Source organism: Eulemur rufifrons, chromosome 23, assembly GCF_041146395.1.
Source record: "Eulemur rufifrons isolate Redbay chromosome 23, OSU_ERuf_1, whole genome shotgun sequence".
NCBI classification, from domain to species: Eukaryota; Metazoa; Chordata; class Mammalia; order Primates; family Lemuridae; genus Eulemur; species Eulemur rufifrons.
Window position 1 is genome coordinate 918,997 of NC_091005.1, and position 24,810 is coordinate 943,806.

Consider the following 24,810-nt stretch of genomic DNA (forward strand, 5'->3'; position numbering starts at 1 on the left):
GTGGCTGGATTTTGTTCTCTCCTAGAAGCTGGGGACTGCGGCCATCAGAGCCTGCCCTGCGGAGTGAGGACCACGGAACCCAGCGTGCACCGGGCCCCGAGGTGGGCAGAGGCCCCACCGAGACAAGCCTGAGGAGGGACGTCGTGGGGCAGGAGGAGGCAGCACGTCCTGGGCTGTGGGGACGATGGGGGCAGCTTTAGGGACATGGGCTCGGGCTACACCCCGGGCACTGAACAGGCTGGCTGGCAAGGCAGTGAGCTCCCCATCGCTGCAGGTATCCAAGAGCCCAGAGGACCCCTCGGCGGGAATGCTGTGGAAGAGATTCAAGGTGGGGAAGGGGAAGCGGAAGAGGCTGATGACCTTCGGCATTAAAATCAGCAGACCCGAAATACCCAAAAGCAGCGCCGGCGGGGACCTGAGCCAGCCCGCGAGCACCCCCCGTTCTCAGCCGCACTTTCCGCGACAGTTGAGGCAGAAGCACCCCGGCGTCCACCCGCGGACAAACGGATAAACCACACGAGGCTCACACACAGTGGAACACGACCCGGCCTCGGGGAGGAGGAAATCCCGACACCTGCTCCAACATGGACGGGCCGCGGGGACGGCTCGCTAGGTGAGATCGGCCAGTCCCTGAAGGACGGACACTGCGGGATTCCACTCCCGTGAGGCCCCTGGAGTCGTGGGCTCCACGGAGACACAGAGTAGGATGGGGACGGGCAGGGGATGAGCTGTGAGTGTTCAGTGGGGACAGAGTCCACTTTGGGACGAGACAGTGGCGATGGCTGAACAGTCACGTGCTTAATGCCGCTGAACCGTGCACGTAAGAACGGTTAGGATGGCAGCTTTCAGGTTATGTAAAAGCCACGGTGCGCACCATGCTCACCCTGCCACGCGCCAGGCCTCAGCTCACATCGCCTCCCCCGTGGGGTCCCCCGGAGCCCTCTCGTGGGCTCAGTTCCCCCGCAAGGTCCCACGCCCACCCCCCTTCTTGGCACTTTACGTGCGGCTCCGGCCTGTTGCCATCTGTGTCCGACACTCTGTCTCCCAGGAGCCGCCCGAGGGCAGGACCCAGCCGTGAGCACTGCCGCCTGCCCGAGCCCCACGGTGCAGCATGGGTGGGCGGCAAAAACACAACACAGGCCCCCAACAGCCCCCGCACAGCCCTCGGATGCCTGGTGCTGGTGGGACCCCAGGCCAGAGCTCGGCCCGGGAATAACAAGGGGGACGCCGGGGCTGGAGTCCCCGGGTGAGACGCCAACCCCGTGTGCTCCGTGTCCCCTCCCATGCCGCACACCCAGGCCCTCAGCGGGGCGGCTTCCACACGGCCAGTGCGCGCTGTTGCCCCCGGGGTGCCACCAAGGAGGTCCCGGCGGGCCTAGGAGTCACCAGGGTCTCACCTGACTTTGTCCTTGACGGCCTGGCATGACTGGGGCTGGGGTCTGTGACACTGGCCACCCCCAGCAGAGGGGCTGGCTGGGAGGGTCTGACAAGAACGAAGGGGAGACGAGACCCCAGCACCATGAGCTTTCGTTTAAAACACACGCACATTCAAATCTCAAACACACACACACATGGACACAGACACACACACACTCTCACGTCTGGAACAGGCAAGGCCAGAGGCAGGGGGCAGACTGTCGGCTGCCGGGTGGGGACAGTGGCCACTCGTGGGGACGGCGTCTCCTGTGGGAGTGATGAAGATGGTTTGCAGCTGGACAGAGGTGGTGACACTGTCAATGCCCGAAACGTCCCTGAATTGTAGACGCGAAATGGTCAACCTTACATTTACGAATACTGTCAAGGTCAGCTTCTGTTAAATGGTTTATTTTACATCATGTCAATTAAAAAGAGAATGTAGTGATGGTAGCAGAGAAATGAATGGCAGCGTGTGACATAGAAATACACACGTGCGTAATTTCAAACGCCTAAGACTGGACGGCTGAATGCCGGGCAAGTTCCAGGGGCCTCGAGAACCATCGGGGCTCCCCGTGGTGGGTCTGGCACCTGAGCCAGGGGCGTGCCCACCTGGGATATGCCCACCTGGGGTGGGGGGGCGTGCCCACCTGGGATGGGGGGGCGTGCCCGCCTGGGATTGGGCGGCGTGCCCACCTGGGATGGGGGGCCGTGCCCGCCTGGGATTGGGTGGCGTGCCCACCTGGGATGGGGGCCGTGCCCGCCTGGGATTGGGCGGCGTGCCCGCCTGGGATGGGGGGCCGTGCCCGCCTGGGATTGGGCGGCGTGCCCGCCTGGGATGGGGGGCCGTGCCCGCCTGGGATTGGCAGCCTGCGTCAGACCCGACTTTGCCACTTACACTATGACGGAGGAGGGGGGTTCAGGTCTGAGACCTCAGTTCCCCTCCCTGCGGAACGGGGCCATAGTCACACCCCGCTGCGAGGTCTAAGCACCGCCACGTATGCTGGCAGAGCAGTGGCCACAGCTGCCCGGCACACAGTGTGAGCAGGGCGGGCCGAGCCGTCCTTGCCCAGAGTCTGCAATCTATCGTGTTTGGGGTTTTGCTGCCAGGGGGGCACATCTGGTTCCACAACTGACCCCAGGACGGCGGATTTGGACAGACAGAAACCCACCCTGTGCCACTTCCGCTCCCACCCGCCTGGGCGGCCCGGCTGCGTCACCCACCACAAAGGGCTGGTGAGAAGCCAGCCCCCAAGGTGCCCAGCGGCAGGGACAGGCGGCCAAGGGGAGGCAGAGGAGCCCCCACGGGCTGCCGTGAGGGCCTGTCTGGGCCGGCGCCGCCCCCAGAGCCGACAACGTCCGGTCTGCACCTTTCACCCCAACGGCTGACCCTGGAGCCCTGGAAGTCACCCCAGGTGCAGGGGGACCCGCGGGGGTGGGGCTGGGCAGGGCACCTGCTTCCTCCCTGACGCTCGCGGGAGGGCGCGGCCACAGAGGGTGTTGGCTCAGGGCCCCCGACGGACTCTGCCCGGCCAGGTCACCTGCCCAAGCACTGGCGAGACGTGGAGTCGGGAGGTACACGTGGAGCTCAGGTGAGGAACGAGCCTCCCTGACCCTCACGCGTGACACGCCAGCCAGGATGGCCCGGAATCGCGGAGGACAGCAAACAGGAGACACCAGCGCGTCTCACTCAGGCAGCGTCTGCATCCCCCGCCGGGCAGGGACCCCCACCCCCACTTCTGACCCTGCCACCAGCACAACCCAAGAAGCCACATTCCTAACGCTCAGGGACCCCGTTCCCAGATCTGCTGAGACAATCACTCGGCACCTGGCTCCGAGCCTGGCCCGCCGCGGGCAGCCGGCTTCATCTGGTTAACGGAACCGCCAGCGCCCGGGTCCGAAACCCAGAGCCCTGGGCCCGGGCAGCCCACACCCCCCAGCTGGCCAAGACCCAGCCCCGGTCTCTTGGTCAGCGTGGACCCTCAGCTCTGCAGGGGTGTCTGGGTCTCGCTAGGGCCCCACGCAGCTCACGCACACGTGTGTTTCTCTCCCCGGAAGCCCTGCCCGTCAGCTGAAGTCCTTCCCAAAGCGTTAATCACAGAGACCAGGGACCAGCCTGGAGGAAAACACGCCTCCACCACGTGGTCGGCCTCCCCCAGGCCATGCATGGCGTCAGGCCAGATCCCGAGAGGCAGGCCTGAGGCTGGGGGACAAGGAGCCCGGGGCTGGGGACAAGGGGCCCATTGGAGACCTGAGCTCACACCACAGCCACAGCCCACGAGGGAGGCCCTCACGCACGGCCCCTGACCTGCAAAGCGTGGCAGGGAGGAGCCCCCCAAGGGGACCGCAGAGTCAGGTGAGGAGGGGGCAGAGGGCAGAGTGTGTCCTGAGCTCTATGCGGTCAGAGTCACGGTTCACCCACGCAATGCCCTACGAGCTCAGAATTCTTACTGTGCCCACTTAACAGGTGAGGAAACTGAGGCTCAGACAGGTAAAACCACTGCCCAGTGTCATGTGGCTACCATGGCCTGTAAACCGAGGTTGAGGGTCTCTGGGCCTGGAGGCGGCTGAACCCCCTTTCTCCCAGCCAGCGACCCCCAGCCAGCACCGATGCCCAACCCCAAGCTCGTCTCCTGCCACGCTGGTGGGCCACAGTCTCTGCTCTGGACTGGACTGTGAGTCACTCTGGCCGGCCTCAACTGCCTGGGCCATTCCCCCCAGGTGGGCACGGGCCAGAGCCCCCTCCCCGTCGAAGCTGACGGGACCAGGTTAGAGCTGCCCTGAGCTCGGCCAGTCCCATCGGCCTGGGGCCGAATGCAGTGGCTCTGTGGACGCGTGGCTAGGAGGTGAGGGAGCCTGCAGGGACCCCTTCCCACCTGGGGAGAAAGGAACAGGCGCCACCAAGGACAGCAGCTGGGCCTCCCCCCGCAGAGAGGGGCACGGAGGGGGCTGCCAGTGTCCCCGGCTGCCCTGCGCCTGCACCCCACGCCCCTCCCTCCTGCCCATGCTGACTTGAGCCGCACTGACTGGGTTTCTGTCCCTTGTGCCCAAATACTCTCTGCCCACAGAGCTCCAGAACAGACCCCCGTCCCCGGGGTCTTCATCTGACGTGCACCCTCTGGGACCCCGTCAGCACCCGGCCCCAGGCACAGGTGCCACGCAGCAGCTCGAGCCCCGAGTTGAACGGGCATCTCCCCGTGAGGTGAGCGGCGGCATTTGCAAAGCCCCCAGCTCTGTTCTCACGGACCCGAGGCCTCGAGCCCAGGCTCCCGCCTCTTCTGCAGCCACGGTGTCCCTGGAGGGCAGGTGACGCAGCACAGGGGCCCCGCCCTCTGCAGGGACATTTTGCAAGTCCCAAGCCGACCCTGTGCTGTGGGACAGTAAGTCATTCCTCATTGCTGACAGCTAATCTTTACATACAATGTTAAACTTCACCCTTAGGATAAACTCCTAGACTGAAATTGCTTGATTAAAAAAAAAAGGTCTTAGAGTGTTTTAAGGTTTTTAATAAATTGCCCCCAGAAAAGACCAAGAGTGACCCTGTCCCCCATGTCGTTACCAACACCAGACAGTATCGTCTGTAAAAACCTCTCAGCTGGGACCTGAAGTCACCTACTGGAATTGACCCACGTGCTGAACCGTGTTCCTCCAAGACTCACATGTTGACGCACTAACCCCGCCACCTTAGCACGCAACGGGATTCAGAGATGAGATCTTTAAAGATGCAACGAAGTTAAAATGAAGGCCTGGGGGTGGGGCCCTAATCCCATCTGACTGGTGGCCTTGAGGAGGGACTGCAGGGACCCCCAGAGGGGTGACCCCGTGAAGACAGAGCAGGATGGCCTCGGAGGAACCACCTCAATCTTGAACTTCCACCCTTAGAACATTGAGAAACAAGTTCCTGTTATCCGAGCACCGCACGGCCCGTGGCGTTTTGTTACTGTCGCCCAAGAAAGCCAACACAGAGCTCTCCATCGTAACCACGCAAACAAGTAAAAGTCAGGACAAACCGAGCAACAGGACAAAAGGCCGGATTGCTGAGAACCTACACACAAGGAACCAGGAGGAGGGAGCCTCCTCCCCTGTGCAGGTCCAGGAAGAGAAGTTTCTGGAGAAACGGAACCAGCGGCTCCCACGCCAGGGCCCTGGGCAGGGAGGCTGGGCAAGGCCCAGGGCTGCTGGGAGAAGTGCTTGTTCCCAACACAGACCTGCTGCCTCCCACGGGAGGGACGTCGCAGGAGAATTGCCACGTCCCGAGGGGAGGCGCAGAGCCTCTCAGGGGCCTGGGCAGGCCAGCGCCAGGTGGCCACAACCAGTTCTTTGGTACCTGCGTCAGTGAACAGCAGCCTCCGACGCGTGGAGAAACCTCGACAGGGAAGAGAAAGACCACAACATACAAATGAGAAGGAAGGAATTAGGACTCTTGAAACACGCAGGGGATGGGAGAAGACATCAGGGAACCAGAACTCAAATTCTCAGAGAAGAAATACCGCATCCACAAAATGAGAATAAAATGCAATAAAAAAGGAAAGATCAGAAAAAGAACTCCTAGAAGTTAAAAGTGTGATAGCTAAAATAAAAAATTTGGTCAATGAGTTGAAAGATTAAAAAAAAAAAAAATCAAGAAAATCTTGTGGAAACTAGAGAAAGGAGACGGCAAAATACTGAGAAGAAAATGGAAGGATTCATCCAGAAGGCCCCACGTCTGCATGCTGGGAAATTCTAGAAAGCGATGGAGGAAGATGACTGAAGGTTTCCAGCAGGGAAGCCTCCCTGAGCAGAAGGCTGTGAGGGTCCAGGCCAAAGGGCTCAGGGCCCCTTGCACAGGGGACGGAAGAGACTCAACCAAGTCAGGGCAGATGAAACAGCAGGATTCCAATAAGCAAGGACCCTAAATGCCTCCAGAGAAGCAGCAGAATAGACCGTAAATGAAGGACTGAGAATCAGAACACCATGAGATTCAACAGCAACACCACCCCGGGAGTCCGTAGGAAACTCCCAGCCCCCAAATTCTGAGCAAAACTCATTTTCAACCTAGAATTCCATACACACCAATTTATCAATCAAATAAACTACAATGTATCTTCCATGCATCCTTTTCAGGAAGTTGCTTCAGGATGTGCTCCACCAGAATGAGGGAGGAAAGCAAGACAGACACCACCACGAGATCAAACGCAGGGGAGGAAGAGGAAATTTCCAAGATGGGGGTGGGGCTTTGGGAAGACAAATCAATAAATTTACGTTTATGTGTTTGTGTATATACATCACTGATACACAATCTGGCAGGTTTGTTCAGTTGAAAAGCTGCCTTCGAGAGGTGTTTCACTGAGCATTTGGGAGGTAGAAAAAGATTTAACCAGTGATTTAACACGTAGACTGCCACGGGAGTTATATTTAACTCACTCTAGTTTTGACCCTGGGGCCACGTGAAGCACATATAAAGTCTTACTTGTTGATGTTCTTGTTACTACAATTAACATTGACAATTTAATTCTAAAAGCATGGACTAAATCGAAGTCAATAAATATCATTTTTCTATTTATGTTTACCTTTAAATTACAAAGTTTTTATTCTAGTTTCATAATAGAACACTGTGGCCCCAAGGGAAAGTTTCTGTCTTGTGTGTGGCAGTCAATGTGTTAAAGAAAACTGCGCAATTGAAAGCAGCGAGGTCACTGCTAACTCGAGTCGTGCACGGGAAGTAAAGAGTCAGAGGACATCGCTGGTCCCAGCGGTGAGCAACACTGACACTGTCATGATGGAAAACAGAGTAGGGATTTAATGAGAATAACTGTGACACGACAATATCGAGACAGGCAGGGAAGGGGCCAGGAAGGGGTCCTGAGGGACTAAAAGTCTCGACTAGCACAGCAGGACGTCCGCGGACGAGGGCTGCAAGCGAGCGGGAGCCCGGGACGCGAGTGCGTGTGCTCAGACACGTGGCCGGCCTTGCAGGACGCGGCTGATGTCAGTTCTGAGCACGACTGTGTGTTCAGCACTGACATCTCACACTGTGAGCACGTGATCTTGGTACGGATTAAAAATCCCAACAAGGAGGAGATGGGAAGACACCTTTACGAAAAAATCCTCATAGTAGTTATATTATCCTTGTTTCTCCAGCCGTGGAAACAGAAGCTCAGAGAGGATTTGTGTCTCGAAGAGGTGGGTGGAGACCTGGGCCAGGCTGGTGACACCAAGTCCCGTGTATCTGGGAGGCTGGCGGGGATGCCAGAGAGAGGGGGGCCAGAGCAGGTGTCCCTCGGAGGGACGGAGTGAGTCAGAGCCGTGTCAGACGGCACGTGGATAAGAGGAAGGGGCCTGAGGGTGACCACTCTCCACGCACCCAGGTCCCACCGCCCTGGGGTCAGGAAAGGGTGAGAGTAGAGCTGCAATAGGATCACACGTCCATCCTCGCCCGCCAGGGGAGGGGGTTCCGGAACAGCCCAGAGTCCAGCATGGGGGACTAGGGAGGCACAGGGAGCCACCAGGGTGTGGCCCTGCCTGGACAGTCCCCCAACCCGTGCCAAGGGTGGGTCGAGGCCCGAGAGACGCAGGCGGCTGAGTGAGGAATGCCCGAGCGTCCCCGGGTGGGGGCTTCAGGCCCTGCTGCTCTCCACGCGGATCAGCAGGGGAAGGGCTTTTGTAACTTTCTTTTTCTAACTGTCTTTAGTTAAGATAATACTTTATTTTAGGTTTAGAGAAAACCTGGGTGGAAAGTAAAGTGTTCTTATTAATTAACATTAATTAATACAATTACTATTGCTGTGCCCCCTCCCCGGTCTCCCTACTGCCGACATCTGCACCCGTGTGACGCGTCTGTCACCGCTGACCAGCCAGCGCGGTCGGCGTCCGCTGAGGCCCAGAGTGTACCCGGGGCTCACGCGTGGGGCTGTGCACCGTGGGCTTGCACAGATGTGTCATGACACGGACCCGCCGTGACAGCCTCACACAGGGAAGCCCCTGACCCTAAAATCCCGCGTTCACTGTTCATCCCTCCGCCCAGCCCCGGTCCGGCCACCATCTCCACGGTCCCGCCTTTTCCAGACACCGGAGTCGGAATCTCGCCGGGGCCGTCCCGCCTGGCCCGTCCACCTGAGACGCACTCACGGCCCCTCTGCGTCCCCCCACGGCTCCTCACACGGTCCGTCCGTCTCTCTATTTGGGACCATCTTTGCTGTTTCCAAGTTCTGACAATTTTGAACAAAGGGAAGGTCTTTTTCACAGACAAAAAAAAAAAACCAGGCTAGACCTGCTCTTTTTTTTTTTTTTGAGACAGAGTCTCGCTCTGTTGCCCAGGCTAGAGTGAGTGCTGTGGCGTCAGCCTAGCTCACAGCAACCTCCAACTCCTGGGCTCAAACAATCCTCCTGCCTCAGCCTCCCGAGTGGCTGGGACTACAGGCATGTGCCACCATGCCCGGCTAATTTTTTTTTTACATATATGTATTTTTAGCTGTCCAGATAATTTCTATTTTTTTAGTAGAGACGGGGTCTTGCTCTTGCTCTTGCTCAGGCTGGTCTACAAACTCCTGACCTCGAGCGATCCTCCCACCTCGGCTTCCCAGAGTGCTAGGATTATAGGCGTGAGCCACCGCGCCCGGCCTGAACATTCTTTTAAATAAATTCGCATATTTACCTTCACTAAAACCCCTCTGTGGGCCGCCTTCCCAGTTTGGGAGGCCGGGGGGGATGGAAAACCCTCCCGGGGCCATCCCAGCAGTAGCCCAGCAGTCGGGAACCACAGCTGCCACACCCGAAGGACACCGACGGCTGGCACCTGCTGAGCACTCGGGGACCAAGACAGCAGCAGGCACATGTCCTTTCCCAGTGGCACGCTGAGGCTCAGAGAGGTGAGGTGACTTGCCCAAAGCCACACAGCAAGAAGAGGTGGAGACCTGATCCCCCCCCAGAGCCCAGACGGAGCTTTGGGGTCTCGGGACCCCACCCCCTCCAGGTCCCATCTTGGAGGAAGCCCCACACCCAGTGATGCCGGCCGATGTGTGCACGTCCAAGGCAAGTCTAAGAAGTGGGGCTCGTCTGTGGACCCCCGTCAGCAGTCCTCACCCCAGGAGCAGCATGGCCCCGTGTTGTTCCCCTGACCCCTGGGCACCCTCCCCTCCACACTCACCTGGGGGACTCCTGATCTCACCCGGGAGGGCGAAGGCTCCGCGCACCTACTGCTGAGAACACGACCAGGAGGAAGACGCTAGCACATCGTTGTGCCCATTTTACAGAAGCAAACGCTGAGGCACAGTGAGGTTATGTCACCTGCCCAGCGTCCTAACGTTGAGGGACCCCTTGAGCCGGGCCCCAAACGAGCTGTGTCTGATTCCAAAGCGCACACCCAGCACGGTTCTTCTCCACCGCCCACCGCGACAGAGACAGTGAAGGCGACATCCCAGAACGCAGACTCCAGCTCTGGCGACACCACGTCCCACCGGCCCGCGCTCACTCACCAGGGTTGGCAGGAGCCTCATGGTGTGATGGCGGCTGTGCCCCACGCTGGGCTGTCCCCGAGAGCTCGCCTGTCCCCGGGCTGAGAGGGCCCCGCTGCTCTTTCTACAGGTCTGCGCCAGCACCGTCCTCTCCCCGGCGTCAGCAGTTCAAACACGCGGCTGACGGGCCCCAGGCGTCCTCCCGGTTCCCGAGGGCCAGCCCCCGCCGTGTCCCGCAGGGCCGCCGCGAGCAGGGACCACCCCGTCCCTCCCCACTGCCCTCGCTCCGCCTCTCGCCACGGGAGCGAACGAGGACGTGTGGACACAAGCAGCACAGAGAGGGCGCCGTTCCCAGTCCCGCCGCGCCAGACCCGCACGCCCCTGGCCACACACGCACCACCCGCAGGCCCCGGTGGTGGGGGGGGGGCTCACGGGCCTCTTAAACGGCGGGTTAGCGCAAGCCCCGAGGCGCGGGGCAGCAGGTGGCCGGCATCAAGCCCTGCCGTGCTGGGTCACACCTGCGCCCCCTCAAAGGCGAGGACGGGCGGATCTGAGCGCGATCCGGCTCTGTGAGCTTCCCGGTCGTGGGACCCTGGACAGGTTCCGTGACCTGAGCCTCACTTTCCCCACCTGCAAAATGGGGATAAATATTATCCCTCCAAGCTACAAAGGGCGGACGCAGCGAAGGGAGGAGAGCCTGGGAGGGGGAACAGCTGTCACAAGTTACCAGCTTCCCGTCCTGTAAAATCAGGACAATGACATCCACCTGGGGCCGCTGGGTGGGTCTGTTTGCAAAGCACCCGGGGACGGTGCCGGCACGCGGTGAGCAGGCGTGTTGTCAAATGGGAACACGTGCAGGGCAGGCCCGCGACGCTGTCTTGCCACGGCAGAGCCACGGGCCTCCCGGGCCGCGCACACCTGGGCTCCTGCCGCGGGCAGAGTCTCCGGCTCCAGCTCCCGGGCTGGGGCCCTGACAATTTGGATTTCAGACGCCGGCAGCTGCCACCGGGCAAGAGCCGCACCCGAGACCCCCGACCACGGCCTCTGACGCCACCCTCACGGGGCCGCGGGGCCTCCAGGTGCTTCTGGTTTCGGGACCAACCGCCTTTTCCTCGCTACAGCGTCTTTTTTGGGGACCAACAGTCTTGTCGCTGCAAGACTTTGTACACTTTAAATGGGTGAATTATATGGTCCGTGTAATTATGTGTCAAAAAAGCTGCATTTTTTAAAAGTGACGGTCAGAGAAGCAGTGGCTGCCCAACCGGGAGGGCAGCTCCGAGCCCGGGCTGCTGTGCGCTGGCAGGACAGCACAGTCCCCAGACCCCTCTCCGGCCCAGCCGTGGGGACACACCACGACGTCCCCGGAGCCAAGGTTGTGTCTGATGACCACACTTCCAGTGCCTGGTTTTTTATTTTACTTTAAAACATTTTTTTATTTTTTATTTTATTTTACCTTATGTTTAAGGCTAGTCAGGTGAAGCGGTTGGCGTGGAGAAGGAACGGAGGAATCTCACTGGCTGTGACCAGTTAGTTGCCGACACCACTGCACACGGACCAGCCCAGCGCCTGGGGGGCCACAGGGGAGCACTCCGGGGGCCACAGCTGGGGTGTATTTCCAGCTGTGCCCCTCAACCCCAAACCTCCACAGAACACCCCGAAATCCACCAGAGGGTGCGTGACAGGGCGGGGGGGACCCGGCACAGGACGCAGAGGTGGAGGCTCCGACTCAGACGCCGTGTTCGCCGCGGTGGGGAACGGGGTGTCCGTGGATGGACTTGGGGGTTGTACAAAAGAAGTTACGTCCTTATTTTTCCACTAACCCCTACCTGAAACTTTATACCTTCTTAAGCTGGACCATGCCTCAGACCACGGTGGTTTTGGCCGCATCTGTGACCTCGTCACCCAGAGAAACAGCACGTCCCATTCCCGTGGGTGCAAACACCCGGGGACAATGTCTGGCCAGCCCCTCCTGCCCAGGGCCCCGGTGCCTGGTGGTCGCCGAGAGCCAGGAACACGGCTGGAGGCCTCGCCCTGAGGTCAGGGGCACCCAATCCCGCCCTGTCCCTGTTAACGGAGGCACAAGCGCCACCTGCACAGCTGACCTCTGACCCAAGGCCCTTCCCACCAGATCCAGCCGCCACCTCCTCTCCGTGGACGCTGCACCCGCCTCGGTCCCCGAGTTCCACGCTGGCTGCCACTCCGTGCCCACCCAGCAGCCAGCGTGGTTATCTGCACACGGCCACGCAACCGCCACGCGACCCAGCCGCGGTGCCCCCGGCCCCTGTCCCAGCCAAGCGCGGTGTCTGCTCACGCAGCCCCTCACCGCGCACCCCCCGGCTCTGGGGCATCCACGCTGCGGAGCCCCCAGCAGCGGAAAGGAGCCGACCACCGCGGCCCACGGCAGCCCGCACGAGTCCCAGAGAACCGGACCACGGAGAGACAGCCGGCCCACGGGTCCCACCGCGCGACCCCGCTCACAGGACGCCCCTGATACGAACAAACCAAAGAAATGGCAAAGGCCCAGGGTCGCCAGGGGTCGGGGGTGGGGGGAGGCGGGGGGGCAGCTGTGACAGGGCAACCGAGGCCCCGCGGGGACAGACACTCTGACTATATCACCGCCCGTATCCTGACCGTGACGCGCTGACTTCTGCGCGGTGTCACCGCTGGGGAAGCCGGGTGGGGGGGACTCAGGCTCTCTCTAGTCCTCACAGCTGCCTGGGAATCTACGATGATCTCAAAATAAATGTTTAATTACAAAAACCCAAACACCAGATCGCGGCGCTGCCCGGCTTAAATCTCTCAGTGCCCTTCCCCGGCCCTGGACAAAACCCACAGTCCTTTGATGGCCTGGACGCCGTCTGCGCTCAGACCCGCTGCCCTGGCCTGGGCGCGGCGGCCACGCGGGTCGTCCCTGGTTCTCTGAACGAGCCCCCTCTGGCCTCTGGGCCTCTGCACGTGCTGTCCCCGCTCCCCACGGTCTCCACGCCCGGCCGCCCGCTCAGCCCCCACAGCTTGGCTGATCTATCACTGGTCATCTCTTCCCGGAACCTTCCAGAACTCCCCACTGCCGTCGGGTGTGGTGCCTGGGGCTGGGCACACAGCTGACCCCAACAGACCTGGTCTCTGTCCCCAGAGCTTGCTGCTCAAGGGCGGTGGGGTCACCTGGAAAACCAAGAGCCTCTCAGCCATGGCTTTTACCCCCCCGAGTCATGCCGTGTCCAGGACTGCCCGCAGCAGCCAGGCCTCGAGCTCACCTGTATGCAAAGGAGGGGCGGGAAGATTACACAAAAAGGGGGCCGGACCATCCCCCATGGGCAGTGTGACCCCGCTCGAGGTCCCCTGGCTTTGCTTCTGCGACAGCCCAGTTCTCCACTTCCAAGTACCCCTGCCCTAACCCTAACCCTAACTCTAACCCTGCGCCCTGCAGTGCTGTGTGACACCTGCCTCCAGGTGTGTGACACCTGCCTATGTACGGGGCAGGCCGCACCAGAGAGCCCCCACTGAAGATCCCCCCGGGGTCTCCCCGCAGTAAGCCTGCCCCCCAACCCCTGCCACCTCCACCTCGAAATGCCTTATTTCCTCATTTCCAGACACACACTGGGGAAGGGGCCAGTGGTTCTCACATGAGGTCCCCAGGACGGCCCGGCTGTGTGGCCCTACCCCAGATTCCGGGGCTCTCTCCTGGGCAGCCCAGGCCAGGTGAGCTGGATGTGCACTGAGTTTGAGACCAATGACTGCAGGTTGTCGAGTCCATTTGCCACTTCCATGGCCTCTCGGAGCCCCCGTTGTCCTGCTGTGAGACGAGGGCCATGCTCCCCCGACAAGGAGACCCGGCGAGGTGAGGCGCAGGAAGCTCCCAGCCACAGCCAGACACTCGCTGGGCAGAACAGAAGGACAGGGGCTGACACCCAAGTCCACGCTGAGCTGGGGAGGAGGGCGCAAGACTAAGAAGGTTCCGGGCATCCCAGGCTGCCTACAGGGCAGACCCAGAGCGCAGGGGCCTCCCGAGGGGACCGGCGACCTCGCGGAGGGGCAGGGCTGGGGAAGCCCAGCAAGTCTCCCTCAATCCTGCATTTCAGATCCATCAGGCTGCAGGGCTCTGCTGGCGCCGACCTATTTTTCCACCCACTGTGCAAAATGAGATCGATCTCGGCTTGTTTAGACACCCATGGAGAGTGGAGGGTTCTGAGGGTCCAAGGATGAGTCTTAGGGAGTCTGTGAACCCCCAGAGCTGCCACAAAACACTGTGTGTGTGCAGGGACTTGCACGTTCCCTGGACGAGGACATACAGCCCTGCCACGCTCTCAGGGGGTCTGCACCGTCCTGCAGCTAGCAGAGCGTCGCTGCCCACCAGCCCAGCAGCCTCAGCCAGCCACGCCACCCGCCAGCCCAGCAGCCTCAGCCAGCCACGCCACCCGCCAGCCACGCAGCCTCAGCCAGCCACGCCACCCGCCAGCCACGCAGCCTCAGCCAGCCACGCCACCCGCCAGCCACGCAGCCTCAGCCAGCCACGCCACCCGCCAGCCACGCAGCCTCAGCCAGCCACGCCACCCGCCAGCCTCGCAGCCTCAGCCAGCCACGCCACCCGCCAGCCACACCACCCGCCAGCCGCACCTCTCTTCTCTCACATGGGAGCGGCATGGCTTATTTCAAGGCATGGTTTTAAGGGATAAAAGAAATAACATCTGGGATAAAATGCCCAGCACAATACTTGGAACAAAGTAGATGTTTAAAAAAAAAAAAAAAAGTGAGTACCTTTCTTCCAAAGGAATTAGCTCCCTGGCACTGGGATTCTAGGTTATCAAATCCAGTCGGCCCCTTCCGCTTCTGCATCCGTGGATTCAACCAACCACAGATCAGAAATTTTTTTTAAAAAACCACAATAAAAAAATACAAATAAAAATACAATGTAGCAGCTATTTATACAGTACTTGCACAGTTGTAGGTAACGTAGCGATGGTTTCAAGCACACAGGAGGACGTGCCGCTGATACGCACACACTGCGCCACTTCTTATCAGGGACTTGGGCGTCTGCGGATTTTGGTATCCATGGGGGTCCCGGAACCAGCCCCCCAGAATCCCTACAGATAATCACATGCACTCAGGAGCATTTCAACCTGAAGTCTGTAAGATAATACTGTACTGAACTGAATAGTGTCCCCCCAAAAGATGCACCCAAACCTCCAGCGCCTTGCTTGGCAAAAAGATCTTTGCAGATGTAGCAAGTTAGGGATCTTGAGATGAGATCCTTCTGGATCAGGCCGGGCCCCAAATCCAGTGACAGGTGTCCTCAAAAGAGACAGAAGAGGAAAAGACACAGACACAGAGCAGAAGGCCGCGGGACCACGGAGACAGAACATCACACCACTTGTCCTTACTACATACAACATAGGTATCGTGCCGGGAAATTTTCGAGCCTTCTTCATTTTTTAAAAATGCACTGTATTAATTTCATGAACCACTTGACCCAGCGTTTGAAAAGCTCTACCTAGAGCTGCGATGCGATTCTCAGCCCTACCCGTTTTATCAAATACTCAGGCAGGGACGCCACCCTCAAACTTTCTGGTTTCAGTGGTCCTGGCTGGACCCCAGCCCACGCCAGTCCTCGAAGCCCACCGAGTAATTCCAACATACAGCCACAGCTACCTGGACGAGGCGTCCTCAAGCTGAGATGAACCTCAGAATCACCTGCAGGGTTTTAAAAAGAATTCCAACGTCCAGGCTGTACCCAGAACACCTCGATCAGCACCTCCGGGGGGCCTGGGCATCATCATTTTTCAAAGCCCCCGGATGGACCCCATGCACAGCCAAGATGAAAGTGAGTGTGTGACATGGTGCTTCCTGCACTCGGAACTGCCTGGGCATCTCGCAAACATACAGATCCTGACCCTGGAGGTCCGTGGTGGGCCTGGGGTTCTGCATTTCTAACAGTCTCCCCGGGAACAGTCACGGTGATTCCAAGGTGCAGCCGGAGTTAGGAGGCACCAGCCTGGACCTGTGGTGCTCAAGGTGGGGTTCCGGGACCCCCAGCATCAGCATCATCTGAAACTTGTAAGAAATATAAATTCCTGGGCGACATCCCAGGCCCAGCAACTCAGGGGCGGCCCAGTACCTCCTCGGTGACGCAGACGCACACTCAAGTTCGGGAAGCAGTGGCCTAGAGCATCACGGGCGGGTCCAGACCCCGCCCACCGCCACGCTCCACAGCTGCAGAGAGACTGGCTCAGGATTCTTTGCATGGGGGAGCCCCCCTGCCCCGGGTCCAGATAACACCTGCGACACGGCTGGGAAGCAGGGAGATGGAGAAGTGCAGAAGCCGAAGTGTCATGCTTCCATGGCAAGGCTGAAAAACGGGGGCCGAGGCGGGAGGAGCCTCCACAAGGTCAGCAGCCTCAGTATCGGGACCGCGGTCGGCCTGCAGCCCTGCCAGACGCAAGGCGGGCATCACCCCCCGGGAAGGCTCTGCTGCTCCTTCAAAGACACCCCCTCTCTTCCCTCCCCAGGACTTGCACACAGGGTTCCGGTGCGGAAAGAGAAACCCCGGACCAGCTCACGCGTTTTAATTCTGCATCTCCGAGCAGGCCGGTTCTTTCCGGGAGACGCCATCACTTCCCATGTCTTGCATTTTCTTTTTTGTTTGTTCCTTTTTCCCAACGGTCTACGTTACCGCAAACTACGTGCCACACACGTAGCCAGCGTCAGTGAGTATTCACAGGCTGATCCAGCGAAGCTGGGCCTGCACTTTTCTGTCCTCGTGCCCTGATTGAACACAGCCGGAGCGCGGTGACGGCTTCTCCGGTGACGCAGTAAGCGGAGCCAGGAAGGGGCACCGGGAAGGAGGGCGTGAGAAGTGCGCAGTCAGGGGACTGACTCTTCTGCTTGTCGCTCCTGGCGCTTTGCAACGAGCGCTACGCGTTCCACAGGTGACCGCTTCCCATCGGAGCCTTCCCTCCCACTCCCGCACTCCCGGCGTCACCCGCCTTCCTCACGGGCAACGCCAGCCGTCTCTTTGGAGCCACAACCAAGCCAGCAACAAAGCGAACTGATCAGGGAATCGGAACAGGGCTGTTAGCAACATAGTTCACAGTGAGGCTGCTGTTGACAGGAACGTCTTAGGGGAAACTATCCCTTTAACTGTGTCCAGTTTTAAATTCCAGCAACGAAACGGGCGTATGAAATAACGACAGCAAATGAAATGACCAAATACCACAGCAATTATTTGCAGAATTCATTCATTCTGCAAGTATCTATTGAATGGCCACTATATGCAGTCACTGTCTTAGTCACTGGGCACACAGCAGTGACCAGCGGGGACACGTGCCTGCCCACACGGAGACTGCACTCCAGGCCCATGTTGCCCACTAGAGCGCCCTGCAGTGACGAACGTCCTCTCTCGGTGCTGTCCGATATGGCGGCCACTGGTCCCACATGGCACGGAGCGCTTGAAATGTGGCTGGTGCAACCGGGGGGCTGAATTTTGAAATTTTGCTTCACTTAATTAATTTAAATTTAAAATCAAATAGGCACGTGTGGCCAGTGGCCACTGTATTGGGCAGGATTGGACCAGAGGATTAATCCACAGACGCTGATTTAAAGAGAGCGGTAGCAAAACACCCTTTCGCTGGCTGCTGCAGACAGAACCCCTCCTCTGCCTGCCTGTGGTCGTGCACTTACAACCCGCTCCGATCCACGGGGACGGAGCACACACAGCCCCGGGCAGAAACAAACCTTGGGCTTTAGAGTGACTTCTACACGTCTTCCTGAAGTCTCACCCAAACCCACCTGCGCTGGCCGGGACGTGCTCTCGGGGCTGACGGGGTGGCATTGCTTGGCGTGGGAACCCGCACACTGACAGTGGGACCACGAAGACGTCTGCTCGCTGAGGTGGGGGGGGGGGTGTTCAGGGCCAGGCGGGGCCGTGGTCTGGCTCGCGCGGCGGCTGCCCCCAGAGGCGGCGGGAGCGCTCTCCAAGGTGCTGAAGCCTCTCTCTCTCCCCTGAATGACGCCTCGCCCAAGTCCAAGCCAGGACCAGGCCACTGCCACGGCCCCGCTGCCACGCGGGCTCTCAGCGGCCAGGAAACTGCCCACTGGGGGAGCGGCTGATCCAGGGAGGGGCGGGCCACTGTGGCAGATGCACACAAACGTCACTCTTTCTTCTAACACTCACAAACCTAAACTAATCTTTTTGTCATTTCAGGACACAAAGAGCATGACATACAATATCATCAGCTCACGGTAGAGAGCAGGTTATATGTAGACCCGTGGAGGCCTGGGGAGAACTGAGGAAGGGAAGTCTTGGAGGAAACAGCCCAGGTTCCTGCCGCACGGCCGGGCCCCCGCCCCGCTCTGCCTCCCACCGGCTGTCGTCCTCGGAGAAGACGCTGGAGCTCTCTTCCCTCGGGTCAGCTACGTTAATGCTCAGCGAGGGCCCCTCGCTAATGACACCGCGGACGCTATTTTAGGAGGGTGCTGGCACTTCGTCCCTCACGGCTCCGCTTCCTTCCGAAAGCCGCGAGTGCCCGCGGGCTGAGCTGGGGAGGGAGGCTTCTCTCAGCAACGTTGCTTCCTCAGCTGTGACCGGCAACAGAGAACCAGCCACTCGCTCGTCCCTTCTCCTCTCGCCCTGCGGAACCTTCCGCCCCCACCCCCAAAGTGGCCGACAGTCTCGACAGTCTCGAGGAAAGGCTTTTGTCTCCCCTTGCTGGGCTCACTTGTTGTTCCTGAAGCCAGTTACTACGGGTGTAATCTCCTCGGGGAGGGCCCTGCTTCCTCCCAGCCTGGGCCTCTGGGTTTTTAAAAAAAGTTTACTTGGCACATAGTCACAGCCAAGCCCCCAAAACATGCCCAGTGGTAGTTTATTTTGTTTAGACGAGAGAATTCCTTCCCCCCTTCCAGCGAGGGGCAGTCACAGCGTACGCGTGTGTTTAAAATGGAAGCAAAGCTCGTCGATCCGTCTGCCGTCTGAAGGCCCGTCTACAAGGACGGTGGGGATTCGGAGTTCTTGGCGGGTGGGGAGCGAACAAAGCCGGGGGCGGGGGGGTGCACGTGGCTGTGTTTTGGGGGACTGAGCGGAACGTGTCTCCAGGTGGCAGGTGTGTTGTGCGCCTGTGCGCGCAGGCGCCCGGGTGCCTCTGAAGCCTGCCTGTGGGTGTGTGTGATTCGTGTGGGTTGGGGAATCTGGGCCGGTGAACGGGACTAAGGATGAGGGGAGAGGCCGGGGCGTGAGATGACTCAGATCTTTCAGGGCGTGGGAGGGTTTACTTGGGGGGGGCAATTTGGGCCCGAGGGGTTCGACGTACACAGCGTCCAGGAGGAAATGCTTTACCTGCACGGCTGACTGCAGGGGTCCGGGGAGTGGAGAAGGCAGTGGTCTCGGCGGGCTGGAGAGCGTCTGGGGGGGCGGGGTTTGCACATCTGCGCGTGTGTGTTTGCCTACAACTCAGGCGCCTGCACCCAGAGAGAAGGATGCATGTGAAGAAGAAAGAGCAGGAGGCACTTTTGCACCAGGCGGTTTCGAGAGTGGTGGACCCGGCTTTGCACAGGGCGCCATCCTGAGCGTGGACCCTACTCCCACCCGGGGCACAGCCAGGGGGAGCCTCCACTTCCCATGCAAAATGGGAACAATGAGAAAATCAACCCTCTGGGGTATAAGATTACGTGCTACGATTCATGGAAACATTTGCCACATACCTGGCACACGGGAAGCATCTAATAGTGCCACTTATTGTCATTTTCATTATCCCATGGTCACGCCTGGCTATCGGTTCTAACAGTGATCACTACGAGTGACAGTCATTGCATGCAAACACCAATACTGAGAACAATGGTGAATAATAACAAAAGCTCACTCTATGCCCGGCACAGCCACACACTCCATTCTCAATTAACCTCACCTGCCCTACAGGTATTGTCATCAGCCCTTTGTAAAGATGAAGAAGTGGCTCAGAGAAGTTGAGTCACTTGCCCAAGGTCACACAGCAAGGCAACGGCAGGGCCAGGGTTCGAGCTGGGGAGTCAAGCCTGGGTTGTGAGCTCCTGTCCCCGCCCCTCGCAGGCCTCCCCGCACAGACCGAGGCTGCCCGGCACCTGCCCGCACCGGGGGCAGGATGAGACTGGAGGAGGAGCCGGCAGAAGTGTCCCCAGTTGAAGCGGATTCCGTACCAATTCCAGCTCGGCACAGAATACCTTCGCCATCAGTGCGTTAGCCATGAAATCACCGCGTCCCTGAGTCGGCGCCGGAAGCCGGACTTCCGCTCAGGAGCTTTGCCCGACATTTCCATCCCCCGCGCACAGAAAAAGTCGGATTGGAGTGAGGACCGTGAACTCATGACGGCTCCAGCTGCCCGCTCAGCTGACTGGGGGGAAGGCGTGGGGGCCCCTGCTCTGTCCCAGCAGATCGCCACGCCCCACGCCGGTGCTCTCCAGGGGCTGCCGAGCGCACGCGTTCCCAACGTCACCCCCTTCCTACGGAGGCGCTGGGAAGCTCCTCCAGAAAAGTGCCCCAGGTGTCTGGACCCGATTACCCCAGCCAGAGGGGGTCAAGTCAGTTTTCCCTCATGCAACGTCACCAACCAAAGGAAGAGCTGGCCCCAAGGCCCACCAGTGTGTGCCTGCCTCAGTTTCCCTACAGAAGAGCTGAGACCCACGTTCCCCTCGGGACAATGTGCACGACCTGAGCTCCATTCAGGCTTTGCGACGTGGGGGTGGGGGGCTTGGCCCAGACAAGTGGGGGCCCTGGACCCCTGGCTCACGCGGACCCCTGGCTCACACGGACCCCTGGCTCACGCGGACCCCTGGCTCACACGGACCCCTGGCTCACGCGGACCCCTGGCTCACACGGACCCCTGGCCTCAATGGCCTCGCCTGCAAGAGGGACATGACCTGGCAGAACGGTAAGGAGGGAAAGGCTTGGGGAGGTGGGAGGCGCCAGCTGCCTGCAGGGTGGAGGGTGGGGAGCCCAGAGAGGTCCATCATGGAGAGAAACGTTTCTCACATCAGCACCTTGGGTCCAAACTCCCCGCCAGCCACAGAACCAGGCCCTCTCTTCCCTGAATAATCCCAACAGAACCACCACCCCTTCTCCCTCAAATGGAAACCCCACGAGGACAACGACTGCTGTCTGCGTTGCTCACTGCTGTTTCCCGGAGCCTAGAACACCAGGCTTATGGTAAACGCACAGTAAATATTTGCTGAATGAAGGAAAGAATCCCTCAGGCCACGGGAGGCCGGGCAGACTGGGGCGCCCCCACCAGACCCAAACATTCTAGAGTTTTGCAGAGATGACAGGAGCCCGAGACCCTCTCCTCCCCACGCCCCACGTGTGCCTGGCGCGCACAGCTTTCCTGGGGTGGGCACAGCTGGGAGCACCTCTGGAGGAGGGTTCTGCAGAGCAGCCTGGCCCGAGCCCCCGGGGTGACAACTGGCCTCTGGGCTCCCGAACAGCCCAGCTGGGAGTGCCAGGCTGCCTGCCCGCCCGCCTCAGCCACCCACATCTGCTGCCTGGGCCCCGAGGTGCCTGCCTGTGTGCGCACACAGACACACACGCACACACAGACACACACGCACACACACAGGCCCACAGCCTGGAACCAGGGGAGGACCGTCTGCTCCCGCCTGGCCCTCCACGCCCCAGGGTCAGGGAAGCTCTCCAACCTGCTCCGTGAAAACAACAAAGCATAGCAAAGGCCGCCTGAGACGGGGCTGGGCACGGCTTTGACAGGCAGGAGCATTATATAATTAACTGCCCCAGACTCCTCCTCCTCCTCGGGTAATAAGGAACCCTGCTTTTCAGTTGCATAAGCCAAAATAATAATTTCTCTGCAGCCCCCGTCACTCCTGGATGTGGCCAGGGAGCAGGTGTTCAGAGCTCTCTTCCTGAGACTCGGAGGCAGCAGGCAGGCAGGGGACAAGAGCACACACACACTCTCGGTGTTTATTCCCGGCAGAAGCACAAGTCATTGCTGCGTCTTGCTCCTCTCCCAGGCATCCACGCTGGAACGGCAGCCCAGAGGAGGCAGGGAAGCCACTTCTGGAGAGGAGCTCCTGGACTAGAGGGGTGCAGGGGGCAGGTTTGTTTGGGGTCTGGCTTCCAGGAACAGCAACTGCTCCATGCGTCTCCAACGCACCGAGGGTGGACGTTGGAGCATCCGGGCAGGGGGGCAGCCGTAAAGCCGGCTAAGGCTCACTGCACAGAGACCATCTCACAGCAGCGCGGGCTGGCCGCTCACGGGCTTCCGGCACCCGGCTCTGCCCTGACCGTGGTGGCATCTTAGAATGAAGGCGCAGAACAATTTCCTAAACTAACAGTGAAAATGCTGCGGCCCCTGAAAGGCGAGATTCCTGCGCTCTAGCTAAGCAGATGGGCCTCCCCCCTCCTCCCTCCAGCAGGCTGCTCCGACAGAGCCCGCGTCCAACCACCTAGAAGTTTATTGCCTGGCTGTTTTGGTTTGGGCTGCCATCCCCCGCCTCTAGGGCTCCCAATCACTCCCTTCCCGCTGGCTTGGGTTGATTCAGGGCTGAGGAAGGCCCTTGGGCACTGCAGGAAAACAAGAAGTGAAGCTGGGGCCTGGTCCCCAGGCCGACACCCAGGGGGCCTTGCCAGCAAGGGGAGGGGCCTCTCCCAGTCCCCCTCTGCCCTTGGTGGGTCCCAGAGGTGGCCCTGGGCCCGGCCTGGCCTTTCTGGCAGGTCTCAGGCCTGCTCTGGATGATGCTCTGACAGTCAGCTCGGCGCCGCAGCCCCCGGGCCTGGCTCTGCCTCTGGAAGCCCCCGACACCCTCCAGCTGGCCCTGGGACACTGTCCCCCACCAGGCAGCAGGGCAACCTGTAGCCAGGAGCAGCTGTGGCACCCAGGGAACCCCAGGAAATGCCCCAGGTGCCCACGGCCCAGCTGGAGGGAGAAGCTCAACTTCCCCAGACATAAACAGAGGCAGCCTGACTGGGAGAAGGTCCCCGCGCCGCCCCGGCCCAACGCGCACCCGCACCGGCACCTACCTCCATCGGAGTAGGTCTCGGTCCCGTATCCGTCCTGCAGCCCGTTGCTCCAGGTCCCTTCGTACTTGGCCCCGTTGCCCGTGCACTCCCGCACCCCGTAGCGCCCCTTAAATCCGTGCGTCCACTCGCCCTTGTACACCCACTTCCCCTTGCTCTCCAGGCCGATGCCGTGGCGCTTGCCCTGCGCCCAGGTGCCCTGGTACGTGTTGCCGCTGGGCCAGGTGTAGACGCCCAGCACCTCGAAGCCGTGGCTCCACGAGCCGGTGTATTCGCCTTGGCCCTTGGGGCCGGTGCAGACGCCATGGCCGTGCGCCTTGCCGTCCTCCCAGCCTCCACAGTAGGACCCTCCGTCGTCAAAATTAAACCTGCCCCCACTGGACATGCATGAAACTCGGTCTGCAAATCCCGCAAACGGTGAAAACAAGCAGGAGGCGATCAACAAACCGGAGTCTTGCGCGGCTGGCCGGCTGGCGTTTTGTTTTGATTCGGTTTCCTAAAGGAAGGATGGGGAGGGCGAAACCCACGGCGGGCAGCTCCGGAGCGGCCGCGGCGCGTCCCGGGGTCGCGGGGAGCGATCCTGCCCGGCGGCGCCGCGGAGCCTGACCGGCGTCTCGCGCTCCCGCTGGAGCCAGGACCGGGGGGAGGGGGAGGGGAGGGGAGGGAGGGGGCAGGAGCGGCGGCGCTGGTGCCCGCGGCTCCACCTCAGCGGCAGATGCCCCTCGCCGGCGGCCCGCGGGGACGGCGCCTCCAGGCCGGGCGGGCGCGGGCGGCTCAGGCCCGGGCCGCAGCCCCCCACCTGCGGCTGCCGCGCTGCGGGCGCCCGAGGGCGGCGGCGGGGCCCGCGGGCGGCGGCACGGGCGGCGGCGCGGGCGGCCGCACCATATTGGGGGCCGCGGGCCGGGCGCGGGGCGGCGGCGGCAGCAGCAATGCGGCGGGCTCGGGCGGCGGCGGCGGCGGCGGCGGTGGCGTGCGCTTCGGGCCGGCTCGCGCGCTCGGGCCGGCGCCGCGCGCGCCCGCACCCGCACCCCGCCCGGCACCCCGCCCGCGCCCGCCCCCGGAGCGCGGTGGCCTGGAGAGGGGCGCTGGCGGCCTGGCCGAGGGCGCGGCGCGCAGGCGGGGACCCCGGGGCGCCCCGCCCGCGCACCCCCACCCGGCGTGCGCCCTCCTCCGGGCTGTCCCCTGGCCCCAGCCGGCCTGGGAATAGGGGTCCAGCCAGGGCGCCCCAGCCCCCCCTTTCCCGGGACTTGGATTTAAAGGGACAGGAACTGCGTAATGGGAAGGCGCCCAGCACCCAGGGCGCGCTGCGCCCCTCCCGGGAGCCAGGAGGTGAGGCCCGCGGAGCAGGCCCGGCGAGCTGGGGAGCCTCTGCCCCAGTCTGTCAGCCAGAGCGCCCGACCCTTCCCGCCCCGCGCGGCGCCTGGCTCGGATCTGCTCCACCTGCCCCGGACTTGACTGAGAGGCTCTTTGCAAACCACAGGTGGTTTTTTTCCTGACAAAGAATCCATCCTTTTTCCTTCTCGGCAGCTTGGGTCCAAAGGCGGGTGGGGGGAGGGGTGCTCGCCTCAGAAAACATGCATTAGGCGAATCCTCCTCCCCATAAATTCAGTGAAAGTAGAGCCACAAGCACGCATCTTGAAGCTAAGTCACCCAAATTCCGTGCGCCCTGCGCTCTGGCCAACAGGTAGCCCCCCACTCTGGAGCAGTCGCGCTTGGGGGAGCAGAGTGGGATCGCATCCGGCGGTGGGTCTCTCTCCACACATACGCTCCCCTCCACCACTCCCCAGAGATGTCTGATTCTTGGATCCGAGAATTCTGGGACCCATTTAAAATGCATTTCCTGGACCACAAACCCGCAGGCAGAAGCCCTCTCCCCCAGCCCCCCAGCTCTCCCGGAATATTGCTGCAAGCCGCAGGGCCAGTGCACCCACCGGGCTCCGGGGGTGGGGGAGACGGCACGGGGTCCTGACCTAAGGG

At 60.9% G+C, this 24,810-nt stretch overlaps 1 protein-coding gene across 2 annotated transcripts in view; it reads right to left on the bottom strand.

The window, feature by feature from the left end:
- JPH3 (junctophilin 3) overlaps positions 1-24,492 on the bottom strand; it is a 51,961-nt gene extending 27,469 nt beyond the window's left edge. The window contains exon 1 of one of the 2 annotated variants that reach the window (XR_011236617.1): positions 24,398-24,492. Coding sequence is in view for 1 of the 2 variants with exons in the window: in XM_069497921.1 (XP_069354022.1) it covers positions 22,837-23,218 (382 nt within the window). In the remaining variant the exon portion in view is untranslated. Of the gene's footprint in view, positions 1-22,836; positions 23,831-24,397 lie in introns of those variants that run through there. The other variant, XM_069497921.1, reaches the window with a different exon arrangement.
- Positions 24,493-24,810: the final 318 nt, after the last annotated feature.